At 37.7% G+C, this 19,756-nt stretch overlaps 1 protein-coding gene across 4 annotated transcripts in view; it reads right to left on the reverse strand.

The window, feature by feature from the left end:
• Nucleotides 1–17,915, reverse strand: part of ptch1 (patched 1) — a 96,477-nt gene extending 78,562 nt beyond the window's left edge. For 2 of the 4 annotated variants that reach the window (XR_011962670.1, XM_072586018.1), the window contains exons 1-2: nucleotides 11,474–11,641; nucleotides 10,141–10,333 (exon numbers count right to left, since the gene is read on the reverse strand). Coding sequence is in view for 2 of the 4 variants with exons in the window: in XM_072586018.1 (XP_072442119.1) it covers nucleotides 10,141–10,333; nucleotides 11,474–11,641 (361 nt within the window). In the remaining 2 variants the exon portion in view is untranslated. Of the gene's footprint in view, nucleotides 1–10,140; nucleotides 10,334–10,813; nucleotides 10,833–11,473; nucleotides 11,642–17,718 lie in introns of those variants that run through there. The other 2 variants (XM_072586028.1, XM_072586039.1) reach the window with 2 other exon arrangements.
• Between the last annotated feature and the right edge of the window lie 1,841 nt (nucleotides 17,916–19,756).

The following is a 19,756-nucleotide window of genomic DNA, read 5'->3' on the forward strand; positions in this document are numbered from 1 at the left end:
TGCCACCAAATTGATACCTATGCACATGGAAGGAAAGTTTTAAAGAATAAATATTTAAATGTTTATCAGCAGTCGCACATTTCCCTGTAACTTAAATGGATACTCTCTCTCAAGAGTATTTTGCAAATTTAAGAAATCTTTTTAGTAAACTAAAATTGCTGCATTCTGCATAGAAATAGCGAACGTCAACAAATACACATTTGCACTGGAGGTAGGAAAAAGTAAAATCAAACCCACTACAGAAAATAGAAACTTTTACAGCAATGTTGATGTTTTATTAAAGCCTTATCTGTTATATTCCTTCTCTTCTCTTTCTCGTTCTTTCTCTCCTCTCTTCTGTTTAGCGCATTCACTATCAAAAGAAAGGGGGTAAGCAATGGAGGCTTTGACCTGCAGCTGTAACACAATACTTTCACACAGCCCTGTCGACCCCCTGACATAAATTTTACACCGCAGCTGGCATTTACACACTTAGCATTTCCATATGTATAGCTTGGTCTGTGCTAATTATGCTAATCACCTGTCTAACTCTCTGCTGCGAAAAATGGTTGTATTTAGCAGTCCGCTGCCTACAAATACAGCTTACTGTGTGGTTGAAATGTACATTCAGACAACCCTGAATGGCAAGATTTTTCCACGTTGCTGGCTTCATTCAGACTGCAGAAAAATTTATTCAAGTCAACTGGTTTCGGCCTGCAACAAAAAAGTTACGAGAAAAAAGTGAGTGTGTTCCTGCCCTAACATTCTAAGTCTGCTTGCAAGCAAAATGATAAATCAATTGGTGTGGGAAACAAAAAAAGAAGAGATATATTTTGCAAGCCATGTGAAACAGTAGCTTTAAAAAAGAAAAAAAACACTAGATCCACCCATTTCTTCCCAAGATCTCTAGATGACCAGCATTTGTTCTTCTTATACCAGGTATTAAAACAATAAAACTAGTCAGAAAAGGTGATAGAAAAAAAACTCATTACTTCAGACAGAACAAAATGAACCATTGTTGAACAATAAAATCATTTTAGACTGGTCAATGATACTGTGTAACAATTACCTTTAGAATGCCTGGGGGTAAAAGCAACCTACCACATATTGAAGAAAGCCTTTCACACTAATTATCAAAACGTTTCAGAATTTGTTAAAGAATATATCATACAAAGACATATATAAATGCAATTTGAAGATGTTTACATTTCAAATTGAATTTTGTTTTACTAAGGGACACCCAAGATTAAAAGCAATGAAGTTTTGGTGAGCTTAGAACTGAGCTATATCCATGTCTGAAAATTACGTATATATTTAGAAAGAAAAGCATTTTGTTTTTATACATATATATGCCTATACATTTCACAATCTTGATTTTTAAAAATGTATTACAAGCTATTTAAAACAATGAGATAATTGCATCTGACCCAGATTTTACTGGATTTTGAATTCAGTTGCAGTTCTTTGGCAGTGCAGGCCAATAATAATTCAAATGTTCACTCAGTTCTGTTCCAAATCCTGGCTCAGCAGCCAAAACAGAAATAACACTACAACTACTGTGGTCATTTCACAGCAGAGAGGATTTTTAAGTGTGGGAGGGGGTGTGGGGGAAGAGGGATGGAGGTTTAGACCACCCTGCTTCCATGGCACAGTATTCTGTTTACATTGCAGTGCTTGATTGTGTAATACATATGGCATTTTTAGGCAGGATCCCTTAGCCTTGGGCCAAAAGCTTTTTAACAATACCATTTTAAAAGCTGCACATTAGCCATTTATTTCTTTATTCTTTTTGCAATATTTTTATTTGGAAATTCATCACCAAATACAATGATAGTATCAACCATTTTGCTCTCCTTTCCATAAACAATGGCATTAAACTATTTTCTAATCTAATTAAATCATAAACAGAGACTGTACAGTTTAATCTACACACACAGTAAGCCAATCTGTTGACATGATGCATTCTCAAAGTTTAACAAGACATAATTAACCAATTCATTTCATATTTCACTAGCAACCTCAGCGCAAGGTCAAAATTATTTGGATAAAATTAATCTCAAAGCAGGACAATAAAAACAGAACAGAAAAACAACATCATTTGAATGTTTCGATTTAAGATCAGTTCCAGCCAAAACGAAGCTAGTATTCTAGTGGACATAGTCTATCAGCAGGTCACAGGGAGGTCAGCTTTGAAGGAGGAATCCAAATGAAATATAAACATGGCATCGTGGAAACCAGACAAATCTCCCATAGCTTCGTCCAGCCAGCACTAATCTAGGCATCAGCTGTGGAGCATAATCTAAACAAATGGATCACTCAGTTCATACATCTGGAAGCTGTCTTATTTTAGTCTTCAAGCATTGATATGTACAGTTTAAATACTGGTCCAACATGCAAACTATTTTTTTACATGATTGAAGGTCAGAACCCTCAATCTTGAAATCTGCATGCACTGTATCTATATGTTGCCCTATAATGCAATAAGAAATACTTTGTGTGTGTCAGAGATGATGTTTTTTATTAAAACAGATATTACATAACATGTACTACTTGACAATAACACACTATCAAGGAGGAATTTTATTTTAAAAAAACGTAATTGATATTTCTGTGAGGCTTAAACCCAGCTGCAATTAGCTAAATTTTAGAATAATGCAAAATTCATAACACCAGTGTAATAGTCATTTATTTTATACGTGAATGTTTAAGGTATCTACTTTATAGATTGACATTTGGAAGTGATCTTTGAATGAATGGGTATTTCAATTCGACTCTATCTTGTGAAGTACAGAAATTGAACCTCACACTGCAGTTTTATGGTGGGGGGGAGGCGGGATAGTGTTAATTCAATTGACTTTATGGATTTTTAACTTCAAAGTTATACTTTATTCATAAAAAAACTTTATATACATCCAGTTATTAAAGCAGCTTGATTTTATACAAAAACTTTACATATTAGAACAAACAAACTTATAGAAGACTACATTTACATACATTTGAGGCACTGAGAGGGTCTGATAACTGAACAGAGCCCCAGTGTACTTTGGCCAAAAGACCTCAGACAATGGTCTTTCTCCACTACACCTTGGCAGTAGCTACCCCAAGCTTTCGAGCATCCCTCAGCACGTAGTCCTAGACTTTGTGATCTGCCAGTCTGTAACACTCAGTCAAGGTCAACTCCTTGCACTGGAAGACATAACAAGTTTTAGGCAGGCCAAAGAGCATCTTTCAGAGTTGATGGTCCTCCAACCACAAGGGATGTTTGTCTCGGTGGGAGTCCTAGAGAACATACCATATAGCACAGAGTCCTGTGTCACGGAGCTGTTCAGGTTGAAACCTGACAAAAACCACTCTCTCTTGTTGGATCTCTCTCCAAACTTCCTTTGCAAAGGCACATTCCAGCAGAAGATGTGTGACAGTTACTACCTGCCCACAGCTGCTTCAAGGGCAGCATGCAGTGGCACAGAGAGTCTGGGTGTACATGAAGGATTTCACAAGTAGTGCCCTTCTCACCACCAGCTAAGCGATGTCTTGGTATTTGTTTCAGTTGACATTATAGTTCGTATGTGGCTCGGAATAGTTCATTGGTACAAGTTCAATTTCCATCATAGCTGAGGTAGATTTCGCATCTAACACCTCACAGTACCAGTGAGTGTGGAAGACTGAAGCAAACGGCCAAGGATATGGCCCATGATGTAAGATAGAGTTACAGAGTTATACAGAATGGAAACAGACATCTTCCAGCACCACTAATCCAGTATTTGGTTTTCAGCATTTGCAGTCATTGTTTTTACCTTTTGGTCGAACCAGTCCATGCCGACCATAATCCCAAACTAAACTAGTCCAACCTACCTGTTCCTGGCCCATATCTCTCCAAACCTTATTCTATCCATGTACTTATTCAAATGTTTTTTAAACGTTATAGTTATACTCACATCCATTATTTCCTTAGGAAGTTCATTACACACACAAACACTCTCTCTGTTAAAAAAAAATCAGCAGGTAAAGAGTCAATGACCTGCCTTTGGGCAAAGCACTGGTGACCTGGCTGTAAGTTAATGGACAATGATGCATCCACACTTCAAGAAGATACTAAAGTTGCTGTTTTAATCTTGAACCCAAAATAAAAATTACTAATACTAATTACTGAAAATGTTACAGTTTCACTGAAAAAAGAAACATTGTGTTGTAGTTTTTCACCTTGAGCTCATCAGGACAATTCACAACAATTACCAAAGTAGAGGAAAAGGAAATGAAAATGTTGATTGGTTGACAAGCAGACTCTGATTGGTCATGATAAATGCACCAATTAACATTGCATTTTAGAACATTTTAATCACAAACAGGTAATACAGCAGAAGTGTCATTGCTAAGTTGAAAACAAAGAAAAGAAGATTCCCAATCAAATCTTTGGAGAAACAGAAATGGTTCAGTGGAAAAATATGACTAAATTGAGAACAAATGGGAAATTCAGAAGAAACATCTTTACTCAAAGAGTGGTCAGAGTTTGAACTTACTGCTGTAGAGGGGTTGAAACTGCAACAAAGGTACATTTAAGATAAAGATTGGCAATCATATCAGGGAGAAAAGGATTAGAGGTTTCTGATGACTTATACAGATGAGAAAAAAAAGGGAGGAAGCACAAGAATGCATGAATGCTGATATGGCTGGACTAAGCGGCCTTTTTTGTGCCATACTTTGATTATAATCAATTCTTCTACATGAACATCTAATGGTGAGGATGGTGAGTTATTTTTTTCAGAGTGTGCATTGTTTATTCTAGTAATTACTGAAATGGTTAATAACCATTTTAAATGAGAATAAACAACTTTTTTAAGACAACATTTCACATGGCTAGGATATAATTTTTAGAACTCTGTCATTGAAGGTTTACTGAAGTGTGGGCCATTACTTCAACCAAAGAGTCTCTGGGCTGAAGGAGTTTTGCACTGAGGTCACTCCTGCAGAACTGGAAATGTAGTAAAATAAACCTTTGAAATCACAACAGAAATCATTAATGCAAAACTCATGAATTGTGAATTATTGGGGGAAAATGGAAAGAAGTATTGAGCAGTCGCTACACAACTGCACATTGTTCAATACCATATTGTAATAACAGCTTTTGTAGTATCTTTCACATTACAAAACTTTCCAAGATGATTTATTTTGCATTAGGAGTCTGATATATCAAATAAGAGGAATGTGTATTTGAGAAAACTGAAACCTAATATACATTTACCATATTACTATGATGATGTCACAGTACATTATTTAGGTTGAATATAGAATAATAGACAATTCTCTTGCCAATTTATATCTTATGGAATATGATGAATATTCAAAACAATTCTTTCTACCATTTACAGATCTGTAATTTGAAGTTTGGGAACCATACCTACAGAAAGAAAATTTACAGCTTTAGATTATGAAATTTGTTGGAACTCCGTTTTGTTTGACAAGTTTGAGCTGGATGTGATATAGTTCATTAAAATAATGAAACACAATGTTCATCACACAATTACACTATTTCACTACCATCATCCAGGACATATTAGATATGTGAAAGTGAAAACAAGAAAAAAGATGAATACCTGGATGAGAGAGCACAATAACTGAAGGCCGTAAGAGTATATAGACACTGAAGTGATCAAAAGATACAGTTACCCAATATGAACTGACATGAATTGCTTTCAAGTTCATTATGATCCACAGAACTTACTTATATCTACTGGGACAGCTCAATTCAACTTCTAAACTAAACTCAGCAGGTCTGGCAGCATCTGTAAGGAGAGAGAAGAGCTGATGTTTTGAGTCTAACTGACCCTTTGTCAAAGCTTTGACAAAGGGTCAGTTAGACTTGAAACATCAGCTCTTTTCTCTCCTTACAGATGCTGCCAGACCTGCTGAGATTGTCCAGCATTTTCTGTTTTGGTTTCAGATTCCAACATCTGTAGTAATTTGTTTTTATATAAAGTAAACTTGAGTGGATTAAGAGGTGTAGATGTTCATGAGATCACACCCCAGTATTTTGGATAGTGAGTGTATTTGCTAGCATAAAGCACCTAATGTAACAGTTCTGCTTGTATGGTAGTTGCATAAGCTGGAAATGAAATCATTACCTTTTGTTTAATTTTGATTTTACCCCACTTCAATTTTTGGTAGCAATAAGTTAATTTATTTTTGTTCTGATAATGTATTTTGTCACATGCAATTGGAAGTTCTATAAAGCACTTTATATCACAGTGCCACGAAGTTCATAGACTTTCTACAGTGTAGAAAGAGATCGTTAGGCCCACTGAGTTTGCACCAATGTTCTGAAGAGCATTCCACTCAGACCCATCGCCACTCCCCATAACCTCATATTTACCATGGTTAATTCACCTGGCCTGAACATCCCTGTCATCACTGCATAATTTTAGCTTGGCCAATCCACCTAATCTTTGGACTAAGGGAGGAAATCAGAGCACCTGGAGGAAACCCATGCAGACATGGGAAGAATATGTGAATACAAGTGCACACAGATGGTCACCTGATTGTGTAATCAAACCCGGGTCCCTGGCATTGTGAGGCAGCAGTGCTAACCACCACATCATTGTGCTGCACCATATTGTGCATAGAAAGATTTTAGAATGCAGATATCTAAATTGTCAAAGCCCTTTTTTGTACAGAATTAAGAATATGCAACCAAAACAGAAATTGCTGGAAAAGCTAAACAAATCTGGCAGCATCTGTGTGGAGCTTTTCCAGCAATTTCCATATTTGTTTCTGATTTACAGCAACCGCAGTTCTTTTGTTTTTTTATTAGGAATGTGCAACTCTAGGTGTGAATGTTTTTAAGTATTGAAGTGTATTCACACAGAAAATTAAACCAGCTAGAGAGGAAAGTACTTAAAATATGGTACATTAAGGTCTATGGATGGAATACCTTTGATGGTCAAGCGTCTCATTTTGTCCTTTAGTTTTTTTTTAACCAGTTCCCAGAGTGCTCTATTTTATACTTACAATTGTAGACAAACTTATTACAAATTTAAATCTTTCATACATGGTGAGTATTGAACTTCTTAGATCATTTTATTATTTAGTTCATAACAGTGGTTGTCAAACAGTGCTGTCATTGCTGAAATACTTAAGTATACAGCAGGAGTAATGAATAGTAAGTCATTAAATGTTGAGTAACTTCAAAAACTTCTGATCTTGTTAACCTTATTGATCGAAGTTGAAATTTTGTTTTAATATTAGTTATATTCGGAATCCATTATGTTTTTTTCAGAACGAAATATATTTGTTTGCTTCTTTTCAATGCAAAATGATATGGTGTGGCTTACTACCCAGTGGCAGAATATAAGAAACTCATTTTATCTTAACAATGAGATTCTTATTTTCCAAGAAGACTTTGAAAATTGGTGTATTAACCAAACACTGACCAATAGTTTTGGTCCTTTTGTTGAATAACAAGGCAGTTGGCACTGACTACTTCAATTGGATACATGATCTGAATAAGCTGTAACTTGTGCTAGGAAGACATTAATGGTGCCAAATACCGTATGTAAACTTAGTGATGGTCTAGTCTGCCTAATTATTGTTTTTATAAATTGACTAATAGGAAGACCAACTGCAAAAGAAAATATCTTTATGATTGTGAAAAAATATCTCTTGAAGCCTAATAACTGCAATCACTTGAATGGCAAATGATATCTACCTCAGATTTTTTCCTCAAAAGCACCTGCCAATCATACTAGAAGTAGTAGTCAAATTTTGGCTGGTAATCATCCTCAATTGCTCAAGTGTGCCTGCTGGTGAATAAATTGAGAAGCAAAGAAATAATTACATTACTTACTGAAGTGCTAAATAATAGTGGAGGTGCAGAATGCTAAATGAATAAAATAGGACAGTAAGACAGTATGGTATGCGTCTTTTAACATAATTACAAGCAATGAATTTTGGATTCATGTAAATAGTTTGGTTATAGATCCACTTAACATCCAAATCTATAATTTTATGTATAGAAAGACTTGGTTCTATGTAATAAAGTACACTTTATTCACTTCTGTAACAACCATATTGCAACTTTTAAGAGCTATTAGGAGAAAACCAGAAATTTACAGAATGTATTTGTAGTTAGTGAATCTTTTTAGGTTTGTTAGAAATTGGAATCTCTGAAGACTTGATCTAGCAAATGTTGTCTTCATTCATCCTTACTTAATGGGAGAGACGGTACACATTTCTCAATGTATTCAAAATTCACACATATCCTATAGCCATTATTAGTCAGAAAACAGTATGTAATTAAAAATACATATAGGTATTCCTCAGGTGGTCAATGAAATTGGTTAAATTTTTGTGTCTGCACTTTCAAAATACAATTTTGAAATGAAACTCATTCCTGTCAGCATGGCATATTTACTTTATTTCACTAGTAGGAAGTGAGGACTGCAGATGCTGGAGATCAGAGTTTAGAGTGTGGTGCTGGAAAAGCACAACAGGTCAGGCAGCACCCAAGGAGCAGGAGAATCGACATTTCGATCTTGATGAAGGGCTTATGCCTGAAACGTCAATTCTCCTGCTCCTCGGATGCTGCCTATTGGCTGTGCTTTTCCATGCCTCTGTATTTCACTAGTGTCTGGTATCAAATCAATATTTTTTCTGCAAAAGATAAAACTAAATGCTTCAAAATTCTTTTGGATAGACAATTTATGGGATAAACAAAAGCACGATTGCCAAACTGTCATTAGTTATGATTACCCCAATCATGCAGACTGTCAAACCTTTACAAACCAAGTAAACAGGTCACGATAAAGATGCCCCTCCTGACCTCACTAATGCACTACTACTTTCTGTTCAGCTCCTCACTGTGCAATCCCTTCTGTTTATATACTTAACCACAGAAATGTGCAACTGCTGCTCATTTAATTTATTTCTGCAAAGCCCATGTTCAAGACCAAAGTGTTACACACTCCACTGAGAACACACACAGCTACACACGATTCCTGCTGCTGTCAACCATTAGGGAGGGGGAGAATAGACAGAAGGACAAAGCAGTATATGAAGCAATTGAAAACACAAAATCATTTTTAAAAAAGCAGCAATACAAAAACTCAAATAAATACAAATAAGGACAACATATCAGGATAGTAACAAAAAATGTTGAAATTTTCATTTGAAGAAGCAAAGTTAATCATTATTAACTTTTATAGATTAATTAGATTTTATCAATACAAGTAAGAAACATGAAAACACTTCCACAAATTGATAAGCTTAATTTGATACAAATGGTTAAGTAATTTTAAAGAACAAATAATTTTCCCAACACAACAAAATAATCATAAGCTTCACAATGTACTTCAGAAATTACCCAGAGAAATATTTCAAGGCATTGAGACAAAAAAAGTTTTCACTTCTCCCTTTCAAACAATAAAAACTGTTCATTTGCAGTACTAAAAGCTCACTAAATGCATCTCAGATCGTGAACTGCTCATGCATCAATTAACAATTCACCATTTTCGCCCCATTGTTTTTGACTACTAGAATGCACATCAAACCTCACAAAATCTTTCTTAATTGAACTTAGTTTCCTCCCACAGAATAAAAACACGATTTACAGAAAACTTTTTTAATGCAATACTAACTGCAATTATATTAAACATACGTCACCACCCGCTAGGTTACATTAATCTACTTTGCAAACATGCGTTCCAGTCTGTACGACTTCACATTTTGCCTGAGACAAATGTTTTTTTGAAAGTTGAAAGCTGTCCAAAACAGGACCACACACACACACACCCCCTCAGTCACAGAGAGCTGCACTGATCACATTCTGCTGCTGGGGGCACTCACAAAATGGCGGCTTTGACAAGCTCGACTCCACAAAAAAAACCTTTCAATACCCCCTCCTCCCCGAAATAATACGCCACAAATCACTACCATCACCCCCTAACACCAGACCCAGCAAGGTTTACGCAAATGTAGAAATTTATCATTATGCATTACAACGAGTTCTTTGTAATTTTTCCTTGGCCCTTGGCCAAACAACTATACAATAAACAATCCCATTTTGGTATGATGTTTCTTCAGACCCCCCCTCCTTTTTTTTAAAAGCACATTTATTGTTTATTTTGAAGCTTGATTCTGTGACTAAAAATCGCGGGAAAGTTTGCCCCTTACCTTCCACCCACAGCTCCTCGACATCGGTTTCCAGATTAGCAGCCCTTAATCCCACTGCGAAAGCCCCGAATATCAGGAGGCCGACAACGAAGAACTTTCCGCAGTTCTTTTGAATGTAACAGCCCAGTTTAAAGAACAGTTTTTGAAACTTAGCTCGAAGCCACAGCGGTGCCTTCCGCCCAGTAGCCTTTCCCTGAAATAAAGACCAGAAGAGATACTTGAGGAGAGAACACAGCGAACAATCACATCCTTAAAGAGACAGCACTTCTTCTCATTGGGCATTTCCAGTCACCGATAGTGTTTCTGTTGTAAAGTAAACTTTTATATTACCAGTTTACCCACAATTCGGTATGTCTTTCATATTCAAAACACACACTGACTCAAAGTATGATGTTACAAAAGGGGACGGCAAATGTCTACAGCGACTGTCATCCATCTGCCGAGGGAAATATCATTGCAATCCACCTACAGGGCTGACAGGAGACAGTCATGAGTGAAACACGGACGTTGCAGAAGGATTAATTGCTGCTCATGGGTTGCTTTTTTGAAAATGAAGTAAGGTGGATAAAACATACCCACACTTTTTTTTTGTTGGGGGGGGGGGTGTGTTTTAAACCCCAATCCGATCAATGTGTTAAGTTTCCCCAATTAGCATAATAAATATAACACCCACATTTGTAGGGTCAACATTTAATGGAATATGGTAGCAAATAGTACATCCACGTGGTTGCTTTGCTGTAACATCATAAGCTAGAGTAATTCATTTCCATAGCAGTATCAGGACGCTGTGATCTGAATTAGGAAGTGAAGCAGCCATCTGAGACTTTCGACAATATTTGCGAACGGAAGAGGGCAGCCACATGGATTTCAGTTTAGAACCCTACTCCAGCAGATACCATCACTTAAAGAATGTTTCGCTTTTCTTGTGCTTTAAAACTTAAACGCACAGTCTGTGTCATGTGTTCTTTTAAAAGAGAGGTAATCCGGGATCCTCTTGTGTTTCAAGTATTTATATACAAAAAATGGCGTGTAAAGAGACAAATTCCACCCCCCCCCAACCAAAACACACACACACACACACACACACATCCAAGTGTATCGATGTTCCGTGCTACTAGTGCTACAGCAGCTCTGGAAACACCGTTCTGAGAACACAGCTTTGTTTACTCTCGCTTAATGCTTTCACTTTTTTTGGAGATTCGGTGATAACACGGATAAAAAAGAATGTTCCGGCTGCGTTCAAGTCCCACTCCACCGCTTAAGCATAATAATGGGGAGCACAAAAGGCCCCCGATGCACAAAATAGGCAAGGTTTTATAAACTGGAAATGCACCTTTGAGATCTGATCCAACGCAAAGGCAGCATCGCAATAGCTCGGCCGTTCCAGATAATCTAAAACCGCTGTCGGATGCCGCAGGTTTCTCCTTCTTTTTCTCCTGTTTTCCTGAACATGGTCCTGCTCTGTCCTTCGGCGCTCCGCAGTGTTAACAGCCGAGGCCATGTTGCGGATGGGACTGGGATAGTATCTTAACACACCGTCTGAGCTTCCACCAAAGGGCCACTTTAATCCTCAGCAAAGTAGACTCCGTCTGGCAAACTTCATACTCCTCGTAGCGATGGCGAGTCAAAGTTTGCGCCTTCCATTCCCACATTTCGCGATCTGGGGGATCCTGACGACCTTCTACATTCACGGGGAACTGCGCGTTTTAAAAGAGACGGAGAGGGGAACCTGAAAGCGTTCACCTTCTTCCAGAGACTCGGAAGTTTACCCGTACCGATCACTCGCTTGAACCATTCTGTGCACCAGGCCCTGGAACTCTGAGAGCCTTGATTCAATAGAAAAAAAGCCTCTCTCTCCATTTAGGGGGGAAGGAAAGCAAAAACCCGCCTCCAGGACCGTCAGATGGCTGGGAGAAGGCTTGTATTGCCTGGCTCTGATTGGCTGGGGAAGGCAGAAATTACTCAGCAAACACGACTATTATTAGCTGCTTAGCAACAGCTCACCAAAGTAGAGAGACCACCCAGACTGTGAATGCATCCATCCCACTTCAGGGGAGCCGTAGTTCGCCTGAAAGAAATCATAGCTTTGCTCTCCCGTCTCCCTCTCTTCGCACGCATTCGGTTAAAAAAACAAGAGTTTATGTTTAAAGTTACGGTCCTAGGATTGTTTTTTCATATCTATAGCGATACACCGGAATTTCTGAAGATCACACCGGGGGCCGATTCTCGCGAGGAGACTGAACTTTTTCGAGGCACTTGCTTCTTGTTTTTAAATGAAAATCCTTTAGCGGCATCTTGGCCTCAAGTTGTAACAAATACTGGGAGGTCTCAGTTGAATTACCAGCTTGCACAAATAATGACAGTGCCTGGGACGTGTCTTGACATCGTGCAGTGGGACGTGTCAAGATTTTTTCTGTGCGTGTATTCGCTAGAAATCTTAATACCGGTTCTTTCTCAACTCACAGGAATTAAAAAACAAAGTAGACTTTTTATTGAAACATCACCCGGAGTATATGGGAAAGTTATCTGACGGTAAAAATGAAGTTTGCAAAATTCAGTCAGACGTTTTTGTTTGTAACCACGAGGATTTCAGATGCAAATAAGGTTATCGCTGATGTTTAATCATAAAAATCGACCACATCCCTTCCAGGCGCCCCCGCACAAACCACACACACATTTTCAGTTTATTCATTGAGAGATAGTGGAGTTTCACTGGGTGTCATGTGACCGACGTACCCAGGGCGACGCGATGCAACAATGTGGGAATGGTTGTATTGCAGTAGTAGCACAGGAAGAAAACAAAACCCTCAGTGGTCCTGTCAAACTCCATCAGGATCAATGTGATTTGCATGGCTAATTAACAGACTTCTGTTAATTTCAGGAAAGGAAGGAGGCGACTGGAGAAGGAAACCTGCTAAGACGAATTTCATCTTCATGTGCGCTAGTGTGTAAAGAATTTGTGGCAACCCGGCATTCCTAACGAGATCTGCCCATTCGTCGTCACCCAATACTGGACCAATTACCGGTTCTCCGGATGGAAGTTTGAGAAGACGTAGTCCAGTTAAGGACGAATTTCAAGAGTCACAATTAGACAGTATTTCAAGGCCTTGAGCTGGGCTCGTTGAGATGTATAATGTTATCGAGCGCAGAATGTTACGTGAGACCACAGCACATTAAACAAATTGAAGTTTGGTTGGGAATAACATTGCATAATCACGGTAACCAGGAATCACTTGGAGTGTAGGACCTGAATGATGAGCCTGTAGGTAATGCAAACGGTGAACCAGGTGGGCGCGTGGAATTCTTTATTCCGCGCTTTCAACATTTTCAGATGAAATCAAAGGAAAGTGGAACTTTACATAAACACCAAAGGAGAAATTTAACAACCGCAAAATTTGCAGTTTCTAAATTCATTATTTACAAACACTGATTATCATTAATTGACCATACTTTCTATGATAAAACATAATTTAATTCGATATTGACGATAAATCGATTCCATTATAAGACGAATGTTCCACGTTTCGCATTTTACTGTATATAAAACAACTTAATTCCGATCATTGTTGGATTTCCGAATTCATAAACATGTTTTGGGAAATGTAAAAAACCATTGAGGACTATTTTTAATAAAAACTAACAGTACGTATCAATGTTACTTATTCAATGTAGTCATTTTAAACGAGATCAACTACCTATAAATTATTTAATAATTGTCCATTTCAATATACTTGGGCTGAACTTAAATCAGTTCTACAGCTATGTGGTAAAGATTGTATCATCGTGGATTAAAATTACAGTTGGTATTACGGCAGGATAAACAAATATGGTTCCAATTATGAAAAAAATGATATGCAAACACATGCATACACTTTTCCTATGGCGACTACGCTATCTACAATACAATGTGATGTCGTTCACCGAACTTTGTAATGGATCTCTCCGCGATCACATTTTATGCTACGCCCCTCAGGGACCACAATCGGTACTGCAAGGAACCACACTGACAATTGATTAGTTGATGGAAACACAATCTAAGTTTGGAATTGGCATTTACTTTCATAAATCTGTTTCTGTTCAAAATGGGTTCTATATTTTCTAGATATGTACACATAATAATCTATTATGTTGTGTGTATTACAGTCTTATTATCACGTTAGAGTAACATTTTTAAATATCGTCCCAAAATGAAGAATGAAAAGAAGTAATATTCAGTTTCAACTTAATCAGAGTAAATATCAACACATCTTAATTGATATTTTTCCACATTTAATAGCACCACGAAAATTTAAAGGAACACGATCCTTTCAACCGGATGTCATATTTTTTTCTGCGAATTTTAATCCATGTGCAAAATATATCTTCTTATATCGGAACTGTGAAGGAAAGAATATCATATTTGGTGATCTGTATCATTAAGCTTCAGTCTGTTTAAAGCTTAATAACATTAGCTAGAAAATTCATATTGATTGAAGCTGAGATAACATCATTGACATAAAAGAGATATGCATTTGTCATCTTAACATTAGAAAATTATCTGAACGGGAAGTCCGGCCTGTGAGGTTGTTAACGGTTGCTGAGAAGAATCTTATTTTCACCACCTATTTACAAACTTACCATTGGTGTACATATCTTTGCTATGCAGAACAGTTGGTTTATGATAAAAGGTAATTGACCTATGTGATCAGGGCCCATTTTGACAAATGGGTTTCAGGCGCAATTACAGTTCTTTCTTAAATTTATTAGAAATTGTTGTTCTAGTTAAAAGTTTTTTTTTGAAAAGGACTATACATTGTAGTCCGGTGTTTCATGGTGAATTGCTTTAAACTCAAAGAGATTGGATGGAGTATCTTTGGCATATAATTACCTTGCTTCTGTATGGCTGGAGAAAAAGTGTGACCACAAACTCAACTTGGGTGGTCAGCTATGGATGCCCTCAATTTGCCTCATTGCTAATGCATGCGAGTGTTCCATTCCGACGCGATAATGTTGTTCGTAATCAATCTAGCCTTATTTACATTTGGAAGCATTGTTGTCTTTAATATGCATGCCTTGCTCATGTAAACGACGCTCGACGCCCGGTTGGGTTAACTTCAACAAATCACTAAAGGTCTCCTCATTGTGGTCAGAATCGCTTTTTTTTTCCAAATGGATTTAATCAATTTTATTGTCAATTGGGTTCTGCAGAACACAGCTAACAAGTTAGTGTGACTTTCCTGTGTTTGACCCTTCCCTTTCTGTAATGGCCTTTATTAACAAGATTTCTGTACTAACCACCCATTCAAGCATTAATAGGATACTTACATTTTACATTATCTGAACTGTTAACTTCAGTTATTTTTAATTTACCATTATGGTTAGACGGGATGGATATATAAAGCCTAAATACTGAATTGTTTGACAATCTTTCAAACATTTTGCTAATTAAACTTTCAATAAGGATACATCTTTTTAAACAGTTTAATGTATCTGAGCTACAAGTTTTAATAACCTAATCAATAATGTATATTTAGGTAAATCGGTGAATTTTGTGAAATATCATTTATTTCTTTTCAGACTATTCAGCCATTCTTACATATTGCATGGCTTTCCGTTTCTCTATCCGTGCCGTCATCATTGTATTGATTTTGAAGGATTTCCATTTCTAACTCCCATTAAACAGGCATTGTCAGCAGGTATGCATTGTGCGCAACGCATCTCCCAATAGGCTCTTCCAAATCCAACAGTTTAAATCTAGGACATAAAGACACCACCCATTTCTAAGCAACTCTGGCGCCAACGAAATAAAAAAAGTGTAAGCCCACTATAAATCACTCAATGATTGACATGGGTCATTCATCCTATTTTCAATTCCAATAAAGATGTGAATTGGAATTTTCCACATCATTTCCAAACTCGCGCCAAAAGATTATTTGGGTCTTCTGATTTAACAACGAGTACTATCTTCAACGGATACAATTTGTTTAGTTCTATATAATTTTCTCATACATTGGTTTTATTCCTGAAACAGTGATGAGCATTACAGATCACTTTGACTCATCCGAGAGTGGGATTTTCAATTCAGTTTTTGTTCGTTCTAATTAATAAAGATTGATCAGATTGTAAAAAAAATTGCTCATTTTTTTCTTTGCACTGTTTTCAGTTGACAGAGGTTTTCATCTGAAGTAGATATTGTCCTCCAATGAGCTGTAATCTTCAAAACACTGCACAGTAGCTTTTCTTGTAACTCATTTCAATCAGTCAAGCTCCCACCACCAACACCCACTCCCGCAATTCACCTACCGCCCCCCCCCACCCCCCACACACACGCTTTTCCCACACACGATGGGGGTAAATGCACTACTCACAAAATCTGTCAAAATAATGCAACTAATTACCCCTGATCGAGCTGAAAAAGAGAAGTGGATCGCATGCTGCCCAGAGCATGGACACCGAATTAGTGGGACAACACATGGGCATACACACACTGACAAACATAGGCACAAATTCTGCTGTTGAGTAAGTTTAATCATTTCAAAGGCCATTCATTTGACAACCTAGCACCACGTCTTGTCGGACACGATTGGCGACACGATCCTTTGACCTACCGCTGTAGCAGCAAATTTATTAGATATATAGGCGTGAGAAATGAAAGGAAGTAAAACAATTCCGCTTCATTGTGCTCACCCTTTGACTCTGCTAATCCGGTTTACACCTCACGCCTACATCACTCAATAGGACCATTACGAGCAAAAATGGGGGGGGGGGGGGGGTGGAAATGATGCTGATGTCTATGGGGGGAACTCTTTAAGTGAAAATGAGAAAGATTAAGACATTTCTTTACACACTGCGATTGTGGTTGAAGATTTTTTTTGTAAAGGGTCACGCTTTAAATATAATGATCTGGTTTCACTTTGTATTGTCGCCTTTGATCAGAAATAAATTCTTTTATGAATGCTTTACATCTGTGAAGATTCACTTCAGTGTATCCCTCCATGTCTGCATCGCTTTTATTGACGGACTAACCTGGTTTGATTTTAAATACCATTAAAATGTTAAATAAGTTTGACGTAAAGCAAGAAAACTGGTACAATATTCCCGGACATTGTATAAATCGGAAAAAAGGTTAATGAAACAGCAGTCTTACGGCACACCACATCGCTTAAAGAGGTACAATTGAAGAAAATCTAGATGTCTTTTTTCAAACTAGGAGACAGCTGTAATCAAAGGTTTATTTTTTGTCCCAGAGGTGGGTCTCTACTGGAATTGCACTGAACGGAAGCTGGGGGCGACCCCTCGGAGCGTGAAAATGGGTTACAGGGATCCTAAGGACCCCCAGCTCTGTCAGCGTTTCCATCAACTACCCCGCCTGTTCAGAAACCAACCAAGCCTAACTGAGTATTCGGAATACAGTGAGAAAACAAAATCACCTCAGATTAATATCAATGCTGTTATGCCACCCAACAATAATAATCCCACTATTAGCTCCAACAGCAGTGCTGAATTAACCATATCAGTAACACAAGTCCATGCTATCTGCCAAGAGTTCACCCCAAGCGCTCTGCAGCCTCTTTTTTCATCAAAGGTAATTTCACTCACCATCTTCCTCGAGGCTCCCCTGTGTGACCGGACTCGTCTTGCTTTGCGTTTTAATTTCGGGAGCTACACGATGTTATTTTTTCCTAAGTTTTAAGAAGTGATTTTAAAGGAACAGGGAGTGTAATAATCCTGCTAGGTTGCAGTCATTCTGCTGTGTGCTGGAAGGTCTCACAATTACATGCCTGTTTCTATTAAGCAGCGCGATCCGCGAGGTGGGTGGTCTGCTCTCAATAGGCAGGACCTGTCACCGTCACGTGATCACCCTGCTCTCACCTCCCCCCCCCCCCCGCACAATAAACTAAACTTAAATCTAAACGAAACTAGCATGCTATCAGAGCTGTGTAAACAACCATCAAAGCACAAATCATGAGCAACTACGTATCCAATTGCTGTGAAATCCATACGCAGTTCTCCAAAACCCTGACAACTAAAACAGGGCAGATTTATCCATTACACCAATTATGCGAAACAATTGTGTGAGGAGAAAATAAATGGTACCAAACTGAATGGCAAAACAACTGCACTCCGACATGAAATTAAGCAACTACATTCTTTACATCAGCACATTTACACGAGACAGCTATTTAATTAACTTCTCCTCATTCCCCAAAAATGTTAGCCAAAAGAAATTGTTTGTGATCCACCTCAATCAAATGCAAAGTGATCTTCCCAATTCCCGAAGTTGTATTAGGTATGAATTGTCATCGTGCTGTGGTAGATTTCAACAAAGGTATTTCAGTCCTTTTGAAGTTAAAGGTTTTTATCATTTTATTTTGTAATAATTTATAATATTGATTTAAGAGCAGCAACGCGAGGCGAGAAGAGATGACTAAGAGTGAATGGGATGAGGATGCAAGATTCAAGACAATGGTAGCAAGAAGGAGAAAAAGATGTGCCACAATGCGATAAAAAGAGGCAAAAAGAATGTGGTGAGAAAAGGGGATACAGGAAGAGAACGAGACACCGAATAACAATATGCGAAGGGCAGAAAACAGTGTCAGAGATAATTAGACGCCAAGACAGAAGGTTGAGTGAAAGACAGAACCATGTAAAAAAAGGCTACAAGAAACACGTCAAATAGAATGTGTGTGCATTTGTGCGGAGGGATGATAAGGGAATTAGACACAACCAGGAAAGGTTTCAGCTTGAAAATGCATGTTCGGTTGCTCATTTTGTGTCAAACAAGGTAAAGATTGGTTTATACCCACGTGCAAAAAAAAGCAAGTTGGGCGAATTGCAGAACAGCCTTTGGTGATGATTTTTGTCCTGTTAGTTGCACGGTGTTTGAAATATTACATCATCACAGGCTTCAGTCGCTTTGCAAACTTGGTCTCTGCTGATTACCGATCAATAATGCCAACTTTGTTCAAAACAATACAGTGAATAGAATTAGGACAAAGCAGTCATAAACCTATTTTACTTGTGGAGATGATTATATCTTGTTGAAAAGTAAACAGTTATTACTACTTCATATTTTTTGCATTATTAATTTAGTTATGGAGAAGTCTTTTCATCCTCGAAGCTGAGAATGTTCCAAACATGTCAGAAAATGTTTTGGGTTATTTAAATTGCATCCTTCCAAGAGAACGAGGAGACAGAGATGGAAGACAATGGGAAAAAAATATTCTAATCCTAATGAAATGCGTCTGTTCCATTTGCACTAACTCAGTTTGCTGAAAAAAAATAGATTTTCTTGCTTTTAATTTGGCAGTATAATTTTGCACAGTCGGTTCCAAGTCAGGTTAATAGATTTTGTGACATTTCATTAAAGTAACTTTAAACATCTTACTGCTAGTAAAAACGAACAGCAGTTTTAATATGTCACAGAATGTTTCCCAGTTGCAGAGGCGTGGACTCAATGGCCAAATGGGAAGGTTTTTGTAGCAACAGTTCAGCGGGAGATTGACAGAGAAGATACCGAGTTACTGCCACATGGGGGACAGAAGTTCCCCTCTCTGCTTTCGATATCAATAACACTAACTGAAGCAATATGTCTTTTATTGTAATTCTGTACTGCTTGAGTAGATGGCGACCACTT

This window comes from Chiloscyllium punctatum, chromosome 2 (assembly GCF_047496795.1).
Source record: "Chiloscyllium punctatum isolate Juve2018m chromosome 2, sChiPun1.3, whole genome shotgun sequence".
NCBI lineage: Eukaryota > Metazoa > Chordata > Chondrichthyes > Orectolobiformes > Hemiscylliidae > Chiloscyllium > Chiloscyllium punctatum.